Raw genomic sequence first — 27,273 nt, 5'->3', positions numbered from 1 at the left:
TATACATATATGTATATATACACATGTTTATATACATATATGTATATATACACGTGTGTGTGTATATATATATATATATTTATATGTGATCACTCCACAATAAGTGGTATAGATTAGAAGTGTGTGCGTATGTATGTATGTACGTATGTATACATATATGTATATATATGTGTGATGGTGAAAATATTAGGATTTCACTTAATGATGTTGTAAAACCACTAATATTACACACACACACACACACACACACACACACACACACACACACATACATACATGTATATATATACATGTATATATGTATATATATACATATGTACATGTATATATATGTATATTTATATATATACATGTATATATACATATAAATATACATATATATATACATGTATATATATATACATGTATATATATATATACATGTATATATATATATATATAAATATACATGTATATACATATATATACATCTATATATATGTATATATACATGTATATATACATATATATATATACACATGTATATATATACATCTACACACACACACACATATATATATATATACATGTATGTATATATATATATATATATATATATATATACATGTATACATGTATATATATACATATATACATGTATACATATATATATATGTACATGTATACACGTATATACACACATGTATATATATATGTATATACATGTATACATGTGTGTGTGTGTGTGTGTGTGTGTGTGTGTGTGTGTGTGTTTATATATACATATATATGTATATACATATGTATACATATATATATATAAGCCACAATATGAAGAAAAGGCTCACATAACAATGATTAATGCTTAAGTCACACTAGTTACATGCATATGTTTCCGGTATACACAATGATAGATAAATTATATATGTATCATAGATTATGATGTTTGTGGGTAAACCATGTATAATCTCTTAATTAGTGCTTTAGATCATAGTATGTGATCGATCCATCATCAAGAAGATAAGTAATGTCGATCCAATAGATAGTTTTTTGGTAGAACAGTGGTCATTGGCTGCAGTGTGTGAAGATTCTGCGTGCAGATTGTGCGAAGTGATTTTGGTGGTTATTTGCATGGTTGAGGTTATTGAGCTAATGTATGGGAAGCATGTGGGCATTTTGTTTTGGTCTGCTTGATTGTTTTGATCACATTTTAGTCGACTTGATTAACACATTTTATTTGTGTGTTATGTGGTTTTTGGGCCAACATGAGATTGATTTGATCATTGGTGATATCAATGGCCATGTGTGAAGCGTGTATGAGTGATTGTATACAGTTTCACGTGTGCGGTTGGAAGATTGGTGCTCCAATATATTGCAGAATATCAGAGGTGAGCAGAGTGTGATCATATATTTTGTGCTTAATTGGAACTATACTCAAGCATTTGTTGATGTTATAAAATAGTTCAAACCATCTTGTATCTTTCATAATCATTTTGTAAGGCATCGAGCCTTCTGGGTTGTAGCCCTTACTTGTAATTGAGCAGTGAGCTTTAGGCAGTGAGCCTGAATGCATGTGCATTCCCCTTATGTAATTTTTTTTATACTTCTAACAGAGTATATTAATATTGTGGGTTTGAATCCCACCATGGTTTTTTCCCTTAACTGGGTTTCCACGTAAAAATATTGGTGTTATGGTGTTGTTGATCTTGTCTTTGAGTTTCTACACTTTACTTTCCTTAATTGCATTAAGTGGTTGAAAGATCAAATCATTAAAGTTAAAATTTGTTGAACATTGATTCACCCACCCCCCTCTCAGTGTTCCCTTGATTTCAACAATTGGTATCAGAGCTAAGTTTCTTGAAAGGAGCCTAACAACTTGAGGGAGATCCATGAAGGTGTCTTAATGGATTCCAGTGGTCTTAGACAACAACTACTTGTTGCACTTGATGATCTTGATCAATCCAAAGCAAAAGTCTGGGAATTGAAAACAAATCTTAAGGATGCTGAAAATTTCATTCAGACATTAAAGGAGCAACATAGTAAGTCTAAGGAAAAGAGAAATGAGCTTGTTGATCAACTTCATGAGAAAGAAAGCCAAAGCATTAATGAAGCAACCTTGAAGGAAAAGATAGAAGAATGTGACAGACTTGCTAGAGCTAATGTAGTTTAGAAAAATGAGATGGAAGCCATTGTGATGAAACTAACAAGGGAGGCTAAAGAAAGGAAGAAGAATGAGGAAAAGCTTGCTCAATCCTTGAAAGACAAATATGAAGAATGTTACAGACTTGAGAATGAGAATGGACAGTTAATGAGTGACCTTCAAGATGCTAGAGGACATGAGGAAGATCTTGAAAAGTAGGTCCTACTTCTTAAGTTTGACCTTGAAGCTGCAAATGAATACAAAGAAAAGTTTCGGATTAGCTCAACCAAACTAGATGAGATGCTTCCATGTCAGAAGAATCCTAATGATACACAAGGTCTTGGATTTGAGAAGGGTGAAAACTCCAAATCAACACAATAGAAGAATAACTCAAGAAAGCCTCTGGTAAGGCAACCTAATGCTCACAGAATCAATGGTAACTATTTTATTTGCAATAAATTTGGTCATATGGCTAGTCAATCCAGAAATAGGATGAACAAATAATGGTTCATCTTTTACCGATCAATGTTTAAAATGTAATAAGTATGGTCATAAGGAAAATGTATGCAAAAGTACGATGAATAACTTTCATAATAGGAGAAATATTAGATGCTATGCATGTGGTAGGTTTGGACATGTTGCTAATCAGTGCAAATCAAGGGGAAACCAGACGAATTTTAGATCTATGCAAGGAAATATTATCTGTTATGCTTGCAAAAAATCCGGTCACATTGCTAAGTATTGCAGAAGTAGAAATGTGAACAAAAGAGGTTTGGAAGACAAGAGCAAGAACGTAAAGACATATGAGAAAGGCAAAGCAAAGTTTGAAGAGATCATATAACAAATGAAGAAAAAGGGTGAAGAAGAGTGATGATAATACGGTTAATGGGTCCACACCTAATTTCGGTGTTGGAACCTCATCAAATAACTAAGCTAAGGCATCCAGCCTTAGGGGAGGTTTTTCATGAAAATATTTCAAACCCCCTGTTGGAGATCTGCACCTGGTTTTGGCAGGTGGCAGAGATATGTGTGATGGTCACAGGTGAATTTCCAAAAGTTTTTGATCAAACTTGATGATCCAAAGAAGATCTCTGTGAAATGTAGAGTATCCAAAAGTATTAGGGTTAAGTGCATTTATTGCAGTGAAAAGTTAGGTATGCAAGGGATAAATGGTGAATTAACCATTCATCTCTCACTTTGCATTTGAAACGAGAGAGCAAAAGAGTGCAGTGAAGGAGAATTAGCAAAGATTTTGAGCGATATTCATATTTGGTGTAAGATCTTGCATCTTTTTGAAAGGTATTTAATAGTGAAACCCCTTTTTGGTTGAAGTTTGAAATTTGAATTTAGTAAGATGACAACATCTAGTACTGCAACTCCTTTGGTTATTGAAATCACTGAGCGTGCGGGTCCGAGCTTCAAGAATCATCCATTCATCTCGATGGAAGACGATCCTAAGAGTGCATTTTCATCGGTGCCCTGTGGATTACTTTATATTGAATACACTAGGGTATACACACACTTCCCTATTGAGGAATTGGGTAACTCACAAATGTTGAATCTGTATAACAATCAACTGGCAGATAAAACATTTTGTGTTGAAACCAAGAATAAGAATCTATGGGGTTATTTCAAGAACTTTCAAAAGGAAATGCATGAAAGGGAAAGGATCCCTAAAATTATTGTAGAGAAATATCAGGATACCATAAGCTTTATGGTAGATACAGACTAGTGTTTAGATGGAAGTCGTAGAGCCCCAAACCATATGAATTATGCCAATGGGCTATGAGGTTGATGAACAAATTGTGGAGCTATATGCACAACATATGTTGAGCCAACCGGTGTATGAGAATGAGCTTGAATGAATATCTTAGTCAATTGATTCCCTGTTAGCATCATTGAGCAGTCTTGAGAATTAGGTAATATCTCTACTAGAGAATCAAAAGCTTGAATCGTGACCGAGAGAGAATAATTGGGAGAATTGGTGAAGTCAGGAGTCTCATTACTCCTAAGCTGGACATTATGCTGAATGCTCTTAAAGATACTCAAGATGCTCTGGGTAGTGGTGACCCACATGATGTAAAGGCTTTAGAGGCACAATCTTACATGTTTAGTGGATTCATAACTGTGTTGGAGAATTTGCAGAAAAGATGCGATAGCCACTTGGAATCATTGAAGAATTCTTATGTTGATATCTTCAAATTTTTGTATGTACATATGTAAATGGCATTTTTTATTTCCGAGTCCCTACCTTTGTCATTGATGTCAAAGGGGGAGAAGAGATGAATGAAAAATGTTGATCTTAGGGGGAGATCTTTGATTCTTTGGAGTCCAACAGTTAGATTCTTGTTGCAGTGTATTGTGTATTATGCGATTTTTGGGCCGACATGGGATTGGTCTAATTTGTTGTTGCAGATATATTTAGATTGATTGATTTGATCATTGAGGAGATCGATGACCATGTGTGAAGCATGTACGATCGATTGTGCGCAGTTTCATGTGCGTGGTTGGAAGATTGGTGCTCTGATATATTGTAGAATATCATAGTAGAGCAAAGTAGTAGAGCAGAGTGTGATCATATGTTTTGTGCTTAACCAAAACTATACTCGGGCATTTGTTGATGCTATCAAATATTTCAAACCCTCTTGTATCTTTCATAGTCATTTTGTAAGGCAGTGAGCCTTCTGGGTTGTAGCCCTTACTTATAATTGAGTACTGAGCTCTAGGCAGTAAGCTTGAATGCATGTGCATTCCCCTTATGTAATATTTTTATACTTCTAATAGAGTATATTAATATTGTGGGTTTGAATCCCACCGTGGTTTTTCCCTTAACCGGGTTTCCACACAAAAATCTTGGTGTTATGGTGTTGCTGATCTTGGTTTTGTGTTTCTGCACTTTACTTTCCTTAATTACATTAAGTGGTTTAAAGATTAGATCATTAAAGTTAAAATTTGTTGAACATTGATTCACCCCCCCCTCTCAGTGTTCCCTTGATTTCAACACATTCATATTTATGGATGAAAGAAAAACACGAGCTATCATCATATGCACAAAAGGGAGCATTATGGAGATCTCAAATTGAGTTTGAAATTGAATTAGCAAAGCAAGATCTAATGACTCCGTTTATATAATCTACTTATGCAATAACCAAAGCCATGCCCACTCAACATGTATGTAATGAAATTATGAAAAATTAGATTTGAAAACACCAAATTAGAAATATGCAAAATGTAAGAAACATCTAGTTCACCAAAATGTAATGTTTGGTGAAAAAGCTACTCAAATGAATGTAACTATGAGTGTATAAGCTATATATTTTAGAAACGATTGCAAATATGAATCAATTAAGTACATACGAATCAAATCTGAAAATGAAAAATTAGAAGGAATGCAAGAATGATAGTTGAGTTCACAAAAATGTAATGGAAATAAAATTAGGGTTTCACCAATTAAGATGATAAAGTCCCACTAATCTTTCTTAAGGAACCGATACATTAAAAGAGGGGGGTAAATCCAATATATCTAGCCACAATTTAATTGGAAAAGGGGTTGAAAATGCTGATCAAATTTACCAATTTTCTATCTCCCCCTTTTGAGTCAAATTTTGGATATAAATTGTGAAGTTAGGGCAAGACAATGGATAATTGAAGAGGAACAATAAGAATAGACTGCTACATGTATCAAATAAAGTCACCGAAAGGGACTTAAGTAGAAGAAGAGAATCAGAACTTGTTTGTAAAAGTTTGGGTTGATTTTTTGGTACCAGGTAGTTGGAGTTTGCCTTGGTCCTCCTCTTTTTTCTTCGTCGAAGTCTGAACCTGTTAGTCATTGTCAACTCTATTGAAATCTTCCCAAGTCAATTCCTTGCACACAAAAGGAGAGGGGAAAGGGGTGTGGATGGGGGTTAGCCTTAGGTCAAACCTTGGTTTAGAAATTAACCTTGAATTGAATAATGTAAATATTGAAGTAAATGCTAAGAGATATACCTCAAATCTACAATGGTTGATAGAAAGATTGATGACAAAATGCTCCTTAGATGTAATCACAAATGTTGGATGTAATAACATGACAAATACATGGACATGAAAAACCCTAATCATGCACATATGCTTGCATGAAGATTGATGTAACTTTGCTCCATAATGTTTGAAGGATGAAATGTTGCCTTGAATGTCTAAAAATGATTGATGATTAATGCTTGACAGATGCACGAATAATGGGGTATGTTGTGGATTAATTGCTTCACAGTAAAGTGTGGCCATGGGGATCGATATCCATTGGGGAGGGAGAGAGCCAACACAAATTAAAATTGGGTCCATTTTAAGGGGGACCAAGGCGATGGGGGTGTCTGGTCTAGGACCAGGGCACCCCACACCCTGGTCCTCCAAAAATAGGACCAACAAATCAAAAAATGGGGGAAGGTAGCTCCAAGATGGGGTCCACTTAGCAATGTCAACACGTGACATCAGAGTTGGCGTAAAAGGGCCAAAATGGACATAGGGGGAACAAAGATAGGACACGCTAAAGTAGGAGCGTAAACAAGAGGCATGAATTGTATCAGTTACAATTTATAGCACTACAACCATACAAATTTTTGCATATTCCTTTGACAAGGCTTTTGGTTCCATTGATTTTGTAGAATTGACAACAATAGATGATGGATTATTTAGGTTTGTTATAGTTGCTTGTATATTTTGAGGTGCACAAAGAATTTCATATTTGGTTATTTGTTTTAAGTTTATCTAATGCTATTTTAATTTGTAGTATTTAATGATTTTTTTTTTTAGTAAGAATGCACCCACATGAAAGAAAATAGTCCATGTGAGAATGGAAGGTGAACTCAAGAGCTCTGACATAAAGGTAGTGAAATGAAATTAAGGATGTTTTTAAGCATTGCATAGATTGCATTTATAATTTATTCTTCCAATATTTATAAGAAAAAATACATTATTTGTGTTGGGAGTATTTTGGTATTAGAAACAAGCCATTTGAGTACAACATCTGCCATCAAATTTTTTAATTATAATTCATAATTTAGTCAAAACCTATGTTTAACATAGGCATGCACAACAAATCATGCAATGCATTGCTTTATGTTTAGTGCATACAAGCTTGCTTGTACATGAAACAATATGCTTTTAAAATGATTATAAGAGTTTTTATTATAATACCGGGAGGTATTTGTATCCATACAAGCAAGCCTCATATGCATGTGCATACACATGCATATAATTGAGTTGTAGGAGTTGAATCAATACTCCATACAAGTTAGAAGTGCAAATGAGGCAGCAAGTTTTTATTGTAGCCTTGTCAACAAGGGTATCCATGTGTGTGTGATTATTTTCTCCTATGTTAGTAGAACTTCTAGAATTGTACAGATCACGATGTGTAGTGTTCAACTTTTGTTGTTGTGCATATGCTATTAACCTACAAGTTAAATAAAAAATCTCAATAACAAAATTTTGAAATTGAGTTTTTTAATCTAATAGCACTTTGAGTGAGACTACCCTTTGAGGTTCTTCCATTCACAAACTTGGACAAGTGTTGCAATATTTAATCACAAGGATCACCAATTTTCTCTATTACAAAAAAAATTTCAAAGATTATTTTCAAGATTCAAAGAATATAAATAATGAGATATTATTAATAAGAATTATAGAAAAAACATCATTAAAATATATTTGACTATTGAATTTCTTTCTATTTTTTTTTCACTTCCAATTTTTATTGAAGAAGAAAAGATAAGAATGAAAGATTTTTTTGATAAGATACATAATAGAAGATCCAAAACGCAAAAGAAAAAGAAAATTTAAGAACCGTGCATGCTTTGTTTTACTTACTAGGGGATAGGTACTAGTAATGGACATAGCTAACTTCACGCACATAGAACTCTCAAATCGTACGTCGGATTTCAAATTTTTTTTGGTTGTCTCCGTATACGACTTAACTGCTTATAACTAAGGATCTGGCTTGTGGGTAGCGATGATGCACAGTGTAAAAATCGTTATATGCCGAAAGGTAAAAAAGTGGTCATTTCAAAGTGTCTACCCATACATGAACTCCTTTGCACCAAAAATAGAAAACTCAAAATTTGCAGTTGTAGTGGACAAATGTCCCACTAGTAGATCACTTTTTGAGTCCCATAGGTATACTCTTCTACCTCTTGAAAGTAATGAAAAACATTCATTCATTTGATAAATACGAATTAAAAACGCCTCACGGATGTTGGGATTGGAAACGATTAAAAATCTTTTTGAAAATCAAAATACATCAATCGGCCCTCGTTGAGGCTCGAATGGCGTCGAAGGCGCTTCGAAAGGCCAACAGCAGTCAATCAGCTCTTTTATTCCCGCCAACTATGCTTCCTTTCAAAACCCCTCTGATCTCACCGAAAGTACCCTAACCCTTTTTGTTGACAAAATCCCCAATCACCCCAGCAGTCCATTCTAGTCTTCTATTGTTTTACCGATTAGCCTTACATTGCAATGCAATACAACAAGACCATGGATAACAATCTGGTACAGAGGATTGAACAGCAGAAGCCCTTATTGGTATACCAAAGAAGAAACGGCACAATAAAAAATTCTGAGCAACTTGGTAAATCTGACACAACTGCCAGCAGTAGCAACAACAAAGATGCCCTCATTGAAAACCAATCAGTCATCAGTAATAACAATGATAAGAGTAAGGTCATTTTTGTATACAGGAGAAAAAGAAAAAGAATAACAACAGATGTCCATGTGGTAAGAATAACAACAGATACCCATGTGGTCAAGCTTGAAGCTGAAGCACCGGAATGTCTTAATTCTAGCGATAGTCCAATGAATGATGATTTTACAAGCATAATAACAGCAGAGACCATCCACAGCACTAAAGGCAGCAGTGCTTACGCCAACGGCAATAGGTCTGAACAATTGGGTCGTAGAAAAAAAGGGTCAGAACAATCAGACTATAGGAAAAATGGGTCTGAACTGTTGGATCAGGGAACAAATAAGAAGAAGAGGCCTCGCTTAGCGGTTTGTAGGTCTGTTCAGTATGAACTCAGAAGTACAGTTTCCAGGCCCGTTCAATCCCAACTCAGTACAACTGCAGAGGAGGCAAAGCCAGACGTTTCTGCCACTTCAGAGCTCACACAGGTGGTAATGCTGCCCAACAAAGCCAGTCACAGGGCGTTTCAGAGGGCTAGAAATGGCGCTCCCAAGCGCCATAGAAGGTATGGATTTATTCCCCTATTGCCTATCTTTTAGCAGTACAAGATCAAGACTTCAGGACGAGAGACCAGTACTCAAAGCCGATCTTTTTCCTTCGTATCTAGCAATTTGAAACTCTAATTCTCTTATTCATGGAATCCATTGGAACCGGGTTTGTACTCGGCTTTAAAAAATAATCAGCAAAATCCTTACAGATTAAATAGGCGAACATTCAATCGCAATCACAAATAAATTGACTGAAATCACAAAAAATGTGTTCTCCATGTTCCAAATCCCGTTTTTCTCTCATGGGTGTTGCAAGATACAAATTAACATGTTAATTTGACGGAGAGATGGGTAGTTTGCCAGCTCTAAGATTTGTTTTTCTCTTATTTTTGGATGTTCTATTATTTGGTGGCAAATCTCCCGAGTTGAGCTAACCGGACTGCGTATGACTAACTGGTTGCAGGTCTCAGCAGGTTTCCTTGAGAATCAGTAGCTGGTCACGACTTTGTGAACATATATTAAGTCAATAACTATTCATCAGGAGACTCATTTTTAAGATGGGAACTATCCCTTTACCTCTACTGACATCTTGTAACTATTCATAAACAATACATTCGTACCCTTGTTTATATTTTCGCACATACCATTTCAAATTGATCTCTTCATCCCCTTCTCCGTTTTTGTAGACTTAGGTGCAGTTCCTGTTTTAAATCTGATTTTTATCAGTTTTTCAAATTTTCATTATTGGGTAACGTTGTTCTCCACTTAACTTTGATTTCATCGCCTTTGTATTAGGATTGGGTGCAGTTGTATTTGTTTGTAAACGATAACTGCAATTTTCTTTCACAGATGTTTTGTATTGGGTGGTATTTGTTTGTCATTAAATTTAACCAGAGGGTTTACCAGAGGAATCTGGTCATTTGGGCATTGCCCACTTCGTTGCGGTTGTAAAAATTCTGTTCCCCAAAAGAAGAAAATTGAGGGAGAATTTTACTTTTTAGTTGTGTCAAAAATGTTTAACTGAAGGAATACATTCTCAACCCAAGCAATTGTTTGTACTAGGAGCCATGTTCTAAGATTATTTTTTCTAATGATATCAAGTTTCCACAATTCATAATGAATTAATGTCGTTTCTGGATTAGATTGTGTAAAGAATTTTTGTGTCAACGTTTCGGATTACACTCTGTGATCCATCATCGGGATGATAAAGAGAGCTCAAGGAGGTAAAGATAAATCCCGATGATGGATCACGGAGTGTGATCCACAATATTGATGCAAAATTCTTTACACAATCTAATCCAAAAACAACTACATTAATTATCGTTTCTGTCAAAATTCACCTGGGATTTGCTTCCAGTTTCAATTGTGGAGGCCTCAATTATTTTGGGAATGCCTGCATTAAATCTACCCAATTGTCTTGTGAGAACATGGTTTGAGGTTTGAACCCAAGTTGACATAACTGCAATTATTCTGCTTTACTGCTAGGCTGGGTATGTTACAGGAAAATGTTGAAATGTTGTGTAATTGGGTATACCATTATTTCTGTCATGTATTAACCCTTCCTTTTGCCTATTTTTTATTCCCTCAGAGACAAACATGAAATATTGGTGCGCATTATGTGATTCTAGACTTTACATTTTCTTGAAAGTGAAAAGAATCAGGTCAATTTGACCAATAAAGACATCAAGACTTGCCACTTTTTGCTGTGCTATATGATTATGAATAATTTTCTGCAATTTTTGTTTTCTTTTCAGATCACAGGTATTGGGTAGCCCCCTATAAACTGCAGTGCGCTGGGTAAACTTTTTAATGTGACTGGTGATGCTGGCACAACACACCCTTGGTACCACGTGGATTGGGGAAAGTGGACCTCATGACCTTGTGCCTACCACAGTAAACTCTCCTCAATCAAGCCAGGCCCCCAGCCCAATTGTCTACAATTTAATTATCAAAAACAATTTTATTATTTTTGACCAATAAGTATTTTTTCAGACAAAATAGGTGCAAACGATTGTGAGATTTTATACAAAGCTTTTCTGTATAACAAACCTCTAAAGAGAGCCACAAAAGGAAATAACAGTAATGGATGCTTATGTAAATCTGTTAATATTGAGAGGAACTTGAACCCCTTAGATTGGATGACTGCTCCAGATTAGAATAATCTGATTTCGTCCAGTTAAAGATATGACTTGAGGAAAAAAATTCAAGTTGCATGGATTTAAGTTAGAGTATTAAATAAGTTGTCTACATGAAGCTTAATGAAATGGACAGAAATGTAACATGCATAGTTATTCAGTATCCTTCAGCATTCATGTTTGGAATTTTTAGGTATCATGATTTGTTTTTTCCCCAAAAGCTCCTTATGACTAAATATTAAAATATTGGAAGCACATTTTTGGAAAGTAAGTGGGTCTCTACTGTTCTGTGCAGTTCTTTAAACTCATGACTGAAGCAAAAGAGTTGGCAAAGGTTATTTTGGGTGAGGACTTATAAATTTCTTTACAAGGCTTCAAATATTGCATGTGGTAACATGAGAGCCTCCTTTTTTGCTCAGTGGCGGACATGACTCGAGAAGTTCTTTGCCAATTAATTATATTTTAAGGATGGGAAGAAATGTCACGCATCATATTTTTTTTTAGATTCGAGGGATGGACCAGATGTGACAATTTTGTAATATGGCATCACTTGGTAGTCATAAGTATGGTTCAAAAACTTGAAATCAGTTAAAACTTGGCAGCCTTTGACTTAAATTGGGGAAAATTTTGATAAATAAAATAAATTACATGAATAAATAAGCTTGAGAAAGTCTCAAGCTAGGTACAATAAGTAGAATGACTAACATTGGACAGAACATAAGCTTCAGATTGGAGACTGTGTTTGCCTGTACCTAGGGAAGGATAGACTCCAAGGGCAAGCAAGGAGGCTCAAGCACTTGAGACAATAAGATATGGCCCATTTCAACTTCTGGAGCAGGTGAACAAGAATGTCCATTGACTTGTTTCCATACATATGAATGTACTCTACAGTGAATACGGAGAACTTGTGATTGTTTGAGCCTTCAATACTTGATGAAGAAGAAGGCATGTTGTGTTATGCCCCTATAAAACATAATGTTGGCCATTTTATTTGCTGGCCAACCCACACTTTCCTTTGGTGGCTGACCTTAAATATAACCCTAGGCGACATAATTAATGGGAAATTCAAAATACCTACCAAGAGATTAAATAATAAATATTAGCTATCAGTTGATAGGGCTGACCTGATTGAGATTGTAATTTCCCCACTTTGAAATACAAGTTAATGGTAATTAATAAAAACAAAATTTAAAATTAAAATATACAAGTATAAATAAATATAATTTAATTTTCATTAAGTAAATGAATGGTCAAAAGACGTGAAATGAAAAGTTGTAATTCCCTTAAACATGAGATATAAAAGGGAGAAGAGAACCTCATTTGAGGGGGATAATTTGGGGGAATCAGAAGTTCAGATCTGATTGAAATAAGACGAGCAGATCTGATTGTGAAATGTTCTGTCCCTTTCAAAGGGCAGAAATAATGAAAAGTTGCACTCTTCAAAAGGTGCTAATGGTGAAAGGGCGCGTGTTTTGCCAAAGGGCATACATGATGAAGAGGTGTGACCTCTCCCTCACATTGGATTGGAGGATATAAAAAGGAGAAAGTCTCATTTGAGGACATCCAAGGGGTATGACTTCATTTGTGGGAAGTCACACCTCTTCATTTGAGGAGGACTTCCCACAAATGAAGATATAAAGAAGAGATAATTCAATTGAGAAGGGGTATGTAAGAACCCTATTGGTTCTAACTCTCCTGAAATACTATTGCTGATTTGTTTTTGGATTTTCAAGGGTTTTTGAACAATTTTTAAATAAAAATATCAAGTGCACTAGGCAAGAATTGCTCATATAACTGGATAGATACCAAATATGGAACAATTGAATTTATATTATGCATTAAGTAATTGCTGCAAATGAAACTAATACATAAAACATACCCGTAGGTCCTTAGCTTATTTTAAATAAAGAATTCTGGAGTTTGCCAGCCAAAATAGGGAAACTGACCAAAATTGAAGTACAAGTCCAAAATACAATTTCTCTAGGCCAAATATGAGAGGAATCCACCTGATTATGATGGGTGTTGGGAATGGTGCAACTAGATTGCAAATTAGGAAGGCGTTTCAGCCTCCCAATCAAAACTTCCCTTTCTTGGACCTCACGTGCCAAGCCTGAATTGTACGACCAGTAACTGGAAAACTATACGACTGCTTATTGAAATGAAATATGTTGCTAAAAGGGGCGTCTAACCTGATTTGCCCTTTTCTTATTGAAAAATCTGCAATATCTGAAATAAAGAATCTTTGTTGAAGCACAATAAGACTCTTTAATGAAGCCTTCAAAATTACAATAATTCAGCTGATCTTCCACAACCTCACAATTATAGATCCACGAAGAATTTCCATTCTCCAATGGCCAAATCTTTGAAACCTTTGTCAAAGAATTCCACAAAGCAAAATAACAAGCATTGTCAAATAATCAATAATAGAGGTTGAATTGCTTGCTTTGCCTTTATAAACCCAAAAAGGCTTAATTCTCCAAAAAGTGTGATTTCCTCTTGAAGGGAGTTAAATACATTTAAAATGTATTTAATATACTTTATACAACATTTGAATTAATTCCCCACTTGGACGTACCCTTTTGATATTCACTTTATATTAGTTAAGTGGCCCACTTTTTAATAAAGTTAATAATATAACTTTATAATAACTCCAAATGGCACGTTTCCTAAGAAAATACACCCAAAGTCATTTGAGTACATTTAAACGTGTTTAATTTACCCTCCATGGTTTAACTTGCTTTTGGGTGTCCAAATTCACTTAAGTGATTTAATAAAAATCACTTTATAATATTTAAGTGGCTTTTGATTTTAATAAAGCCACTTTATGACTTTATGATAATAAAGCAGCACCCCTTGCGGGGTCGATGGGCAACGCCTAGGGCGCGCTCCCTGTCACGGTACGGGGCGGGGTCAAGGGGCAACGCCCCCGCCGCCAACACCAAATTGCAACCTTCAAAACCACATGAAACTCCATGGCGCACATGATTTCTGTGATTTTTTAAGACACCAAAAACAATGCTGATGAGGCCAAAAAAGAGCTTTAACCAACATTGGCAACTTGTTGTGAAGAAACCACTTTGCTATACGGAATGATGGCATTGAGAGGATTGTACCATAAATGACATGATGAGAACTCCACACATAGGCTGAGGTTGATGACGTACGGCTGATTGGCGTTCCCATACAGGATGCAACTTCTGTCGTATGATGCGAAAGAAATGCTCTAGCCATACGGGGTCGACAATAGGCTTTGTCCATACGAGATGAAGTATCCTCTGTACGGTGTGGGCAATATGATCTGTCCGTACGTGACAGAATTGACGTATGACAATAACTCCTTGGAACTTTGAAATGTGAGTTGGCAGTAGGCAACGATGCACTAGGTGCCGTACGAAAGGAATGCACCTGTGATACCGTACGAGATGAATGAACTTGCCATGTCGTATGGAATGAGCTGAAAGTCGTACGATACAAAGCAATGATCGTTGTGAAGTTTGTACGATTATTCCATGATTATGCCGTATAGTTCTGAGGTGATGTATGTGGCAAGGAGAAGGTGGCCGTATGGTGGTGATTCCCTCATGGCGGTTTGATGTCCGTACGGTGGTGATTCCCTCATGGCGGTTTGATGTCCGTATGGTGATTCCCTCCTGACAGTTTGATGTCCGTATGGTGGTAATTTCCTCGTAGCAGTTTGATGTGATGTCGTCTTGGTCTTTACTTGCCTTCGTGTCTCCTTCCGTACGGACTCCTTCGTACAGGTTGAGCCTTATTCCCTTTGTTCAATCCCGGACCCTGCCAATGTACGATTTGTCTGTGTGGCTTTTCTGAATTTCACCTTTGTACGGATTTGTGGTACGAAACTCTTCTTGGGTAGTATTCCGTAGGGCGTACGGATCCTTTTGAGGTAAATGGTGTGCTTCCAAATTCCGTACAGATTTGTTGTATGGATGATGTGCTTTCAACTTGTACAACCTTCTCTCATACAACCCCCCTATAGCATACAAATGACGTGCTTCATTATTCCTGCAACTTTTTTTCTCCTTCTCATATGGGCTAACCCCATACAATTCCTTCGAGCCTGTTGAACTTTGCACTTCCTCAATTTCACCAATTTGTAGAATGTTATAGTCGGGGTGGAAGACTTCATAATCCTCCATCTGCCAGTGAAATAATCCATTAAGAGAACTCATCTCATCGTCAAAGTAATCTTCCAGTTCGAGCACTGCTTCATCGTTGGGTTTCATGCCTTTCCTCCCTCCGTCCGTACCTAACTCTCACCCTCAGACTCAAAGTCCAAGGGTGCCTGTTCTTCACTCACCGCTTGGTTCCTCAAGTCAATGATGTGCTTCCTTTCGTTACTCTGGATCGATAGTGTGTTTCGCTTCCAATTATGATTCACCTTGGCAGTAATCAACCATCCCCTCCCGAGGAGTGCATCGTACGCCTTCTTCTGTAATCGGATGACTACAAAGTCCAAGAAAAATTGTTGTGTCCCAGTCATTACTTTTTGTGCCATCAATGTTCCCAATGGCTGGATGTCGTGCTGGTCGACACCTACCAAGTGGAAGGTTAGCGGCCAAAGCTTCGACTTCCCCAGACATTTCCATGTGTCTTTTGGCAGTACATTTACTCTCGAGCCTCCATCAACAATGGTGTTTGTCAACTTCTTCCCCATTATTTCCATCTCAATGACCGTCGGCTTCCTCCCGATGCTCACCGTCAACAACATTGGATCATTGGACTCATTCCCTTCGGTTGATGGTTTTCACGTCAGTTCCTCCTCATGTGACTTACATTTTTTCTAGATGATTGTGTCGTCATTGACTGTGTAGGCAATTGCCATTCTCAGTTGCGACATAGTTTGAAGAAGGTCTGCCACCTTGATGGGTACGGTTGTTTGTAGCACCTGCCGAACTATGTTCTTCTCTGACTCCCGCAATGACATACTTGCAGCTCCATTGGAAGTTACTTGTTCCTTCGCCAACACTTGTTCTACTTCGGCTTGTTCCTTTTTCGTACCAGAGTTTGAATACATCGCCTTCTTTGTTTGTGCTCTTGTGATTGCCAAAACTACGACCTCTTGTTCCTCCACGTCCAGCATATTAATACCCTTTTGATTCAGGCAGTTTATGTCTTCATGGTCACCTAGTCCACACCATTTGTACAATAATTGTATGTTGTCTTTCTTGTTATGGCAGTCTCTCGCAAAGTGTCCCCATTCACTACATTGTTGGCACTATATGATAGGATGTCCTTTGAAGTCGTACTATATTTGGTTTCACCCTCGTTGATTTCCATAACCACTTGGCAATACATTCTGTGATTTCGATGGGCTGGACTCTCCCGATGTGAAGAGTACTTGTGTACTTCTTATCTTCAAATTGTATGGGCACTCCTTGATTGAATGACCCAACACTTGGCAGATCTCACAAAACATATTTCTTGGACAATTACCTTTTGTGTGCCCCTCCCTTTTGCACTCAATACACCATAGTTCATTACCTTCATTGCTGGTTCCTTTCTTAGCCTTCAATTCTTTCATCATTCTCAACATATCCCGTCGAAGGGCTCGTACGGTTTTGGATTCTTCGTCACTGCTACCTTCGGTGCTCTCATCATCATCGGTCTTCCTCTTCTCTTGGGAGGAGGTTTTATTTTTACTCTTGACGTCCATCGCTCGATTGTACGCATCGGCGTATGAGGACGGAGGCACTACTTTCATCTTCTTGCACAATGAGGGTATCAATTCTTCCGTGAACCACCTCTTCTTCAACCCATCGACTGGCTGGTTTTCCATCTTGTTCAACAGTTCTTTGAGCCTACGGTTGTAAGTGCGTACACTTTCATTTTTCCCTTGCTTAGTATTATAGATTTCGGCCACGATCTCATTATCAGCCCTCAAGAGTTTGAATTCCCCCTGGAACACCCTCTTCAGATCACTCCATCTCGTCTTGTGCTGGGTGTCGAGGTCTGTGTACCAGTCAATGGCGATCCCCCGAAGGGTGGCGGGAAATGCCTTTAGCCAGTAGTCCCTGTCATCTTGGCCATTTGCCTCCCAAATGGTTATGCATGTTTTGCAATGCCGTATCGGGTCCTTCGACCTGTCTCCTGTGAACTTCGGCAGTTTCTGCTTCACTTGGGTGTTCAAAATTGTTTTCACTTGGAAGGTACGTGTGTATTCGCCTTGTGAGCCAGACCTGGGTAGACTGTTTCAACCGTTACGTTCCGATGCTTTCCCTGCACTCTCGGCCACGCAGGCGTCCTCTACACGTCCACCTTTAGCGTCCCCAACACTTCGAGTACTTCCAAGTGTGTCGGACCTGAGTGAACTGTTCTGACCACTACGTTCCGATGCTTTCCTTGCACTCTCAGACACGCGCGCGTCCTCTACACGTCCACCTCCAGTGTCCCAACACTCCGAGTACTTCCAGGCTTCGACTTGTCTCTGTGCTCCCTCCGTTCGAGGGTCGGCAGATCACCTAATCGCTTGGTCTTGACCACCTTGTGGCCTCTTCTCACCTTTGATGGGATCTACAGACATGAATCACTCAAGGCTGACCCGATTTCTTTTAAGGCAATGGCGCCAAAATGTTTACCGCTACAATTGGTAAATTAAATACAGGAAATAATAATGTACATGATAATGCATACCAGACACGACAGTAAAATATATCTTTATTCGCACATTCAATTATTACAGAGAAGAGACCAAAGATGGCCGGCCAAGGATTACAATAGATCCGACAATACCATGCCACTTCCTTGACAGTACACAACATATTTAAAGGACCTGACGGTTGCTGAGAGGTACACAACCGTCAACCAACCGACACATAACTACCCGAGACTGACAACCCACTCAATACAATTAATTAATACCTTGTCGGATAACAAATATTATCAAACATAACAATAGGCAATTTATGTTGACAACACATATAAGTTAATTTAATAACTTAACCACTAAAATATTAATATCTCCCTCAATATTTAGTCTTTTGACATGTCGCTTGAAGCTGGAGTCAACACCGAATAACCCCCATGTGTCTAGGTGCCTTGACTAAAGATAACACTATTGTCAGGTTGACTTACTATTAGTAAGTCCCTCAACTAAGTCCACACACTGACTGCAAAGGCTCGAGAACTGAACCCAAGACTGAATTGAAGAAGTGGAACTGCCACTAAGACTCTCTATCCAAACATTTTAGCCTACAAGAGTCAAAATAATAGGCTAATCCCTCGAACTCTGATGCTCATGAAAATGGGGACATTACAGGGTAAATGGAGGAATCATCCATAAGATCGAAGAAGACACGAAAGTAAATGGATCAATATCTAATATCAGAATTAATAAGGGTGAAAATTAGCCGACTTTGATATTTACAAGGGCAAGATTTAGGGCAATCCCAAAAGGGGACATTACAAAGATGTCATGACCTTACCCTAAATCATAGGACGCACTTAGATGCAAGACATTGAATACACTTATCAAGAAACGGGAATGCATGACAGCGATACACAGCAACATGGAAGCATCAGATCTAAACGCCCTCCGAGTGGATTATAATTAAGATCGGATTAATCTACAAAGGGGTGCGATCAGTGTGGAGTCAGTTAAGAGTCAAGGGGCAAAGTTAAAAGACATCTCAATTGCAAACAGACCTCTGTGGAAGAATCATGCCTTCTCATCCCATAGAAAGATATAAAAGTCAATATTGACCCCAAGGGAAAGAGGCTTGCTTGAAGGAATTACAGTGATCAGAGAAGAAGATAAATTCCAGATTGAAAAGTATATCCGGCAATTAACTGAAGGAAGGGCAAAAATAAGATAAGATCAGATATTCATAAATAAGTATATATATACAGAAAATGGTCTTATTTATAAGACTTCACAATTTTTAGTGTTATTATAAGGATGAAAGTATTAAGCGGAAGATAAGATATATTCAGTTCATCAAAGAAAGAGAATCATTAGGCAGCTGATCAAGGAATAAGTTTTCAGAAAACTATACAGTAGTTTTACATATTGTTCAAGCACTTGGCTCTAAATCAAGATATTAAGTTGACAATTTACATTCCCAAACATAATCCATACCCCATTTGGGAATTCTAGGGTAAATTGAGTAAAGTCCCAATAGTCAAGGACGTTACAATTGGTATCAGAGCATAATTCTGTCACTCTGTAGAAAATAGTTGATGCAAACTAGCCAAAGGGCTCAAAAGGGCGTCGGAAAGAGAGAAAAGAAAGCTTGCATCCACCAATCGCCCTACACCAAATAATACCATGAGCGAACACATGAGCAACTAGTTGAGAAGCTTCATAGAACAAACCGCTCAAGCCATCGTGGAACAAAATGAGAGGAATCAAAGAACCACTCAACTTCTCCTCCAAGCCTTTCAAAATATAAGTAATAATTCTTGACCCAACCAACCCAATGAGAGGGATACTAACTCCAACCACTCCGAGAACAATAACATTTCCCCAAGGGTAGCTAACCCTCTACCAACAAGACCTCCCTTCCTACCTAGGGAGGTGAAATTCGGGAAGTATACCCTAGACTTGACCCCAAAGTTAGGAGACATATCTCTTTTAAAGATTACTGTGATGCCAAAATGAAAGTTGCCCATTAGAGGAAAAGAAAAGGGTAACGTGGTAAAGGCTTAAAAGATAGAATTAGCAAGATTACCTTCCCCAAATTTGATGGATTGGGGAAGATTACAGCATGTTGTTGGATCCAAAAACTAGACACATACCTTGCACTTAGCCCAATGACTGAAGAAAATGCTATCAAATTTGCCACACTCCATCTGGAGGGGATAGCCCATAATTGGTGGCATTATGGCCTCATTACTCAAGATCGCCATCACATTACTACCTATGATGAGTCTTTAATAGCGATTAGTTAGTGGCAGATTAATCATTTCACAACACAATAAGTGGCTCATTATATTATTCTTGTGAAGTCATCTGACATGTAGGAAGTTTGCCAATATTGAAATCCCCCTTGTATTTGCATATGTAAAGTGTACTGTGTTCAAATAGATTGCTTTCAGACTGCTTTCATAATGAATCGCTGCACATAGTAATATGTGACTTGATCATGAAGAAATCATTGTTGCTATCTTCACACTTGGTTGCTTTCTTACTGATATCGACTTCTTTGATTCCAGAGTGTACAGTGACTTATGTGATTACCAACTATCCTGTATGAATTTTACATAAATTTTGTCTTGGGCATATTAAAACTGGCTTAGCACAATCTTTTATCTCCAATACTCTCACATCAAGCCTTGCCATAATGACATTAATGATAACATTTCAACAATGGGTTTATTGGTTGCCGAACCTTCTTTGAGCCAAGGCTCATTCATTTAGAGCAAATACTTTTGTCGGGCCTGCAAAGATGATATGGGCTGTTACTTGTCATAAGAGTGAAAGCTATTCATATCAGTGAACGTTGTCGTTTCTGACTATTATTGTAAAATTTACATGTAACTATATTATTTGCACATGCTAGGGGTGGCAAACTATTGTGTGAACTTGGGAGCTTCTCTAGTGGTTCGGGTAGGAACCTAGACAAATGTAAGAAATATGATGCAAGGATTTAATCCGTGAGCATCACCAGATCAACATAAAAAAAAAAATTAAGTGAATCGTTTTATCATGTCACAAGGAATTGCATGGGAATGTGTTATATTGATTGGATGTTTACGGAATTATCCAATATTTTACATTTTAATGTCACATGACCCCCAAGATACTCTTTATAATTATACATAAAAATCATAGAAGCAAAAATCTTTATTAAATCATAATTAATTGTTAAAAAATGTTTCTCAGCTCGCTGGGCATTTTCTTTTTCAAAAAATGTGTTTTTTTCAAAATTCAAGTCAAACCAAAATTTTGACCAAAAATCACAAAATTCTACAAGTCTTTTTCTTGGCTATTAAGTCACAATTTTTTTTGTTAAAAATAGTTTGAGTTAGGGTTAGTTTTTTTCTGATTTTTGTAGCAATTTATGAATATCCCTAACATGATTTTTTCCCGACTCAACCAATTTTTGCCTGATTAAATCCGAATTAATTGAAAAAATATTTATCTTTTGGTTTGCCAATTTATTCCCTAGAAAGATTTTTTTCTTCTATGATAAAAATAAAGAGTCATTTATATTTTTTGATTTTCTGCGATGATAAAAATAAAGAGTCATTTATTAAACATCATAATTCAACTCATCAATCTAGAAGGAAAAAGATGAGCGAACAGATTTAGCTCTAGTAGCCTAGTTCAATGATTATTGTCAATGCCTTTGAATTGTCATTTTTGCTTGTGCTCTGTTAGTCGGATGTGTCGGATGTGTTTTAGGAGACACATCTCAAGATACTAGCTAATATCTTAGTTTAATAATGCTTCTGGATTTAACTGTTTTCACGATTTTTAGACAATATGGGATGTGGAAGTCTGATGGCATTAATATTTTAGTTCATATTTATTTTAATTTTGGAGCTTTGATGTTTGATTTTTGGCAGTCCGTTATAATTTTACTTGAAATTAATGTATGAGCTATTAATAAATAAAGGGTTTGCTCTGGTAAATGATTTTCTTTCCCCTTATTTGATCTTGTTGATAGTTTAGGTAAGAGCTATAGGTTGGTTCTTTATTCTATTTTATTTACAAAATTTTGTTTAAACTTTTCTTGGGAATTGATTTTACCAGGTATTTGAAATACTCCACAATTTTGAAGAATACAAATCACGGAATTGGTAATATTGTACATGGAAATGACTCTGATGTTTGCCAAGATGTTGAAGACTATATGGGAGATGAACGGAAACGGAAGGTAATCAGGACCATTGAAAGCCTCTATGCTTTTCCTGCTGACTATCAGGACTTTTACATGAGGCCCTGGTAAGCTTTATGATTTTCTGTATTGGTAATTTTAAGTTGTTTCTTTGTCATTCTAGGATTTGAAACATGCTACCTCTTTTTGTAAACAAGTGTCCTATAACATTTGGTTGATGTATTTTATCAATTGAATGATTTCTGAAGTGTACGTGGTATGACCACTCTTAAAAATCCAGTTTTGACCTAGTGATATGAGTTCTTAAAAATCCAGTTTTGACCTAGTGATTTTCTGTATTGGTAATTTTTAAGTTGTTTCTTTGTCATTCTAAGATTTGAAACATGCTACCTCTTTTTGTAAACAAGTGTCCTATAACATTTGATTGATGTATTTTATCAATTGAATGATTTCTGAAGTGTATGTGGTATGATCACTCTTAAAAATCCATTTTGACCTAGTGATATGAGTTCTTTTTACTATCTATACAAGAGAAGAATGAACGCTATCTTTCAGTTTGGACTTATCACCCAAAAGACATTGATTTAGAAAAACGATTTATATATTTTCGTAAAAGAAACCATTATTCCTTCTTAGCCTTGACATTTTGTTTAGAAGAGGTTATAGGTTTTTTCTTTTAACTTGCAATTTTTGTATGCTGTATTCTAGGGGAGACTATATTTTCTTATGATGTGGGTTGAAAGTTGGAAATATTCTCATGCAGTATGATAGTGAATCTTTCAATTTTGTGGTAGATGCTTGTTTGTTTTATGATGTATAAGCTATAAGTTCTTTTTACAGTTGTCTGTTACCGATCCTTTTAGGTATTTGAAATCTTCCACCATGTCAAAGGATTTGAGCTATGAAAGTGACAATTCTAAAATTACTAGACACGGGGAGTATCCAGATCTTTATACACAAGATGAGGATGATATTGAAGATGAACGGAAAAAAAAGGTGTTTAGGAGCATTGAGAGCTTGTACGTTTGCTCCCTCATTAAGGAGGAGAAGTCTTGGTAAGGTTTGTTACTTAACCATTTTGTTTTTTGTTTTTGTGATTTGTCATTCTATTAGCCACAACATGGTATCTGTTTTTGGGTTTACATGGATCCTATAACTTTGGCATGGAGTTTATAGGCATGGAGTTTACTAAGTGTAGACTATACTGTATATGTTATACTTTCAATGATATTGCAACCAATTGTAATAACCAAACAAGACATGCTTTCTTGAGATAGCTTAATGTTCTGAAATCATGTTATGTACATGCTTTTTTTTAAAAACTAAAATCGTTTGTATAGACTAAACACATTTTTAATTAATTCCTCAAATTAAAAAAATTAGAAGTTTCTGAATTAGGAAAAAGCATTGCTTTGTGGACCAAATTTTAGTCATAATGGGAGAGTCAGAAGACAACATCTTACCAGATTCTAAAGTTCAATTGTGCTTTTGGCAAAGTGAAATCACCCAAACAGTTTAATAATTCACAGCTTGATGGAGGGGATGTTCAAGGATAGACGACTTTTACCATACATAATCACAGACCGACTGCGTTTTCTTTTAATCAGTGGTTCCATTTCAGATTTTGAGGTAGAGAGCATTTGTTCTAGCAGCTGAAGTTGCTTTTCTGTTCAAAATATGCTTTTAGTCCAAAAATTTGCATTTGAGAGGAAAAAATGACCTCTATCTTTTATGCTATGTGATGTTGGCTAACTGAAGATCTTTTGCAGGGGCCACAAGAAAGTGTGATTAAGAGTAGCTCGGGGAAGATTGTTCTAAGTGGTTTGTAAAGGGGGTCTTGCAGGTGCACTTAAGTATACAGAATTTCCTGAAGGGACAACTATATGTAGTCTACTCAGGAATTGATTAATTAATGACAGGATGGGTACTATTTCATGAAGATTCTCAGGTCATTTTCTCAAGTGTATTAAAACATTTTGTGGCAGCTTTGGATGGTTACATATTGATTAGTTTGTTAGTCTAATCTGGATATCATCAAGTAGTGTCGATGACTTATCTATTATATGTCTAGTCCATATTTCATGGACACCAGAAGCTCTCCTTTCTCTGGCATGTTTAGATTGATCATTCATCTAAATGTTTTGCATTGCGTTAGGGTAATAGTTGAGCTGATTTTGAGTGGATGAATTTGGCAGAACAGGAGAGATCGAATTTCTTACACTATGCTGGCATATCTTCTTTTGGTTGGGATATTTTTAAACATTTGATTGAAGGACTTTGGAGATGACTTCAGAGGAACTTATGGACAGTTTTTAATATCCTCAAAATGGGAGTCTGGTTTGGAACTCAAGGATATGCTAAATTCATCTTCCTGTCCATTTGGGTCTTCTTTACACCTCTGCTAATTTCTCCTGTACAAGGCTCTGACTTATTGGTATGCAATTGAAAGTGCCATGGGCAAGCTGGGTTCTCTGAATATGATTACTATGAATTTACCCCTTGCTCTAGAGCTATGTCAATGTAGAACTTTGCAAGTTGTCCGTTCTGTTTATGTTAAATGTAAATAGTAATTACTTTATTTAATAATGCTTTGTGAGATTTTCAGTTTATTTTCAGTGTTCACTAGAATTCTTGTTTTAAGTTTTATTTAGTTACAAGAGCAACTGTGAGGTGAATTTAACTCATGAAATAAATTGAGGATGACTACTGCAATAACTTTACCTATGAAGAGTCAGGATTTTGCTTTATGTTTGTTCGTATGTGACTCATTCATTGTAGAAACAAATTTAATCTAAAGTGGGTTGATAGGGTTTCATTCAGAGAAGAGATTTAGTATGCTTATTGAGAAGACCTCATATTGTAGAACCATATTCAATCTAAATGGGCTGATAGGTTTTCACTTTTCATTCATAGCAGAAATTTAGGTTGCTTACTGAGCAGATCACACAAGTTGGCTTCTTCAGCAAACTTTGATTAAACTGATTTCTTATTACTATTTGTACTTGTGAGGATATGAAGTGCCAGAGAGATGGTGATTGACACAAGTTCCAAACTTCCGAATTTTGAAGCATTAAGAGTAACTCTGCGTTGAGAAGAGATTGGAAAGAGTTTCAGAATGGAAGCATGTTTGAAATGGTCATAAACAATTCTGTCAACATTTTACTAATAAGTTCTCAGTTTAATTGGATTCTTTCCTGCAAAATCATGTGTTTTTTACATGTTTGTAGAACCTCATGAAACTCACAATCTCCAACAGTAGAATATTGATTTAGAAATCAACTAAAAAAAAACAAACAATTCACTAAATGAAAAGGGAAGAAAATTATACACGTGAATTATATTGCAGTTATGGATGGTAGGGGAAAGTTGGAAGTTCTTCATTGGTGGATAATGCATTAAGCAAATTTGAGGAGTTGCAAATGCTTTCTGTTTGTGTTTTATCACCAAATGGCAAGCTCTTTGGTAAGTTAGAGGAAATTACATGTATTGGTTTATTTGACCAATGAAGCACAATAGGTTGGGATCAAAAAAGGCAGAATACACTGCTTTTGTGGATTGTAATTATTGCTTTGTGTCTGGTATGGAAAACAAATACATGAGGCCAATCAAAAGATTGCAATGTAGATCTTGAAAATCACAACTTGGATGTTTCCTTGCTTACATTGATCTTGAAGATGATGACCATTCTCTGCACTGGCCTTCTGATTGAGCTACTAGAGTTGGAATTACTTAAGTTTATTGCTAATTTCAAATTTTAAGATTTTGACAATTGAGAGCTAAGTTTATGTATCCCATGCAGTTGCCTTTGAGGACAAGTGTATGGCTTCATCAATAAATTTTAAATTTGATATTAAGCATTGGACCTCTATAAATTTCTCTATTTTTCAATTTCTTGCCTTTTCTGCTTGATTTTGATTGATCTTGCTTTTTTTTGGGTCCCGTTCCCTTGTTTTTGTGGGGTTTGGGATTGTATTTATGGATGCTTTTCCGCTTAAAAAATTGTACCCTATTTTGTGTTTTGTACTGCTTATATTAAAAGTTTGACCACCTATTGTTTTGACATTCAGCAACTTAAAAATATTGGTATAATATATGCATCTTGCTTGGCAGCGATCTTTAACGATCTTCACTATTTTAATTGTTATAATTTAATCATATACTAAGTAATGGATTACAACTTTGCCTGCAGGCATTCAATTTCTATACTCAAATATTTCGATTTTTTCTTGCTTGTGTAGGAAGACATGGCCTGCATGCATTTAGTTCTCATATGCACATTATATTCACTTAATTTCTTTAAAAATTAACTTCATTATTTTGATTATACAAGGGCAATCTTTCGTTTTACCTATATGTTAATTTTGATTTTGTACCTTAGGTTTGGATCTCATTGCCAATTTGTGAAATTTGATAAGATCATTATTTTTTGCATTTTTACTTGATAAATAATAAATATTTACTTAAACTACATTGAAGTTTTTTACATGTAAAATAAATCTTTTTAGGTAGTAAATTATAAATATTTATTTAAAATTGCTGATGATTTAGAAAAAACATGTATAATTCTGCAATGGTGCAACAATGCACAGATTGCTATTAGTTCTATTTATGGTTATATTTATATTATTTACCATCAAGTCTTCCTTTTTTGTTTCTGCTATATTTTGAGAATCAATGGCTCATTAATTATAAATGGTTAGATACACATCAGAATGTAGTAATAATTTTGTCTTTCCTTGTTGACAATTGACTATAGTGTGATCTCAAGCATCAATACCAAAAACTATATAATTTTTTTAAATCGAAAACATTACGATTCATTCCACTTTTTCATTTATATATAACTTTTGATAAATTAAGCTCCCATTTAACAAAAAAATGAATGTAACTCTTGATAGACTATCAAGCACCCAAAAATTCTATTACACAACACATTTCTTAATAAGGAGATTGAATATAAAAAATTATCAAATAATGTTAAATTGCCAAAAGGCATGGGACAGGACCAATGTCCTGTACA

The 27,273-nt window shown here is 36.1% G+C and overlaps 1 protein-coding gene across 11 annotated transcripts; it reads left to right on the top strand.

The window, feature by feature from the left end:
• Positions 1-8,348: 8,348 nt before the first annotated feature.
• Positions 8,349-24,862, top strand: LOC131050729 (uncharacterized). Of its 11 annotated transcripts, XR_009107013.2 has the most exons (6): positions 8,351-9,333; positions 22,169-22,360; positions 23,117-23,308; positions 23,768-23,882; positions 24,023-24,201; positions 24,449-24,862. XR_009107013.2 is itself a non-coding variant. In XM_057984975.2 (5 exons), exons 1-5 carry the CDS (start codon positions 8,606-8,608, stop codon positions 24,080-24,082), a joined length of 1,287 nt encoding a protein of 428 aa, XP_057840958.1. In that variant the 5' UTR covers positions 8,351-8,605; the 3' UTR covers positions 24,083-24,862. The 11 variants fall into 11 exon arrangements, 8 of the variants coding, with proteins under 8 accessions (XP_057840958.1, XP_057840959.1, XP_057840960.1 ...); XR_009107014.2 differs by lacking the exon at positions 24,449-24,862 and having other exon boundaries at positions 8,349-9,333; positions 23,652-23,882; positions 24,023-24,041; XM_057984975.2 differs by having other exon boundaries at positions 24,023-24,862.
• Positions 24,863-27,273: the final 2,411 nt, after the last annotated feature.

This window comes from Cryptomeria japonica, chromosome 11 (genome assembly GCF_030272615.1).
Source record: "Cryptomeria japonica chromosome 11, Sugi_1.0, whole genome shotgun sequence".
NCBI classification, from domain to species: Eukaryota; Viridiplantae; Streptophyta; class Pinopsida; order Cupressales; family Cupressaceae; genus Cryptomeria; species Cryptomeria japonica.
This window is presented reverse-complemented; position numbering and strand designations above follow the sequence as displayed.

Excerpts from the sequence above, each read along its gene's own strand:
- LOC131050729 (XM_057984975.2), top strand. The coding sequence starts at position 8,606 with ATGCAATACAACAAGACCATGGATAACAATCTGGTACAGAGGATTGAA. Across the intron at positions 9,334-22,168 it reads GCTCCCAAGCGCCATAGAAG|GTATTTGAAATACTCCACAA; the intron begins GTATGGATTTAT and ends TGATTTTACCAG. Across the intron at positions 23,883-24,022 it reads GTTCCATTTCAGATTTTGAG|GGGCCACAAGAAAGTGTGAT; the intron begins GTAGAGAGCATT and ends GATCTTTTGCAG.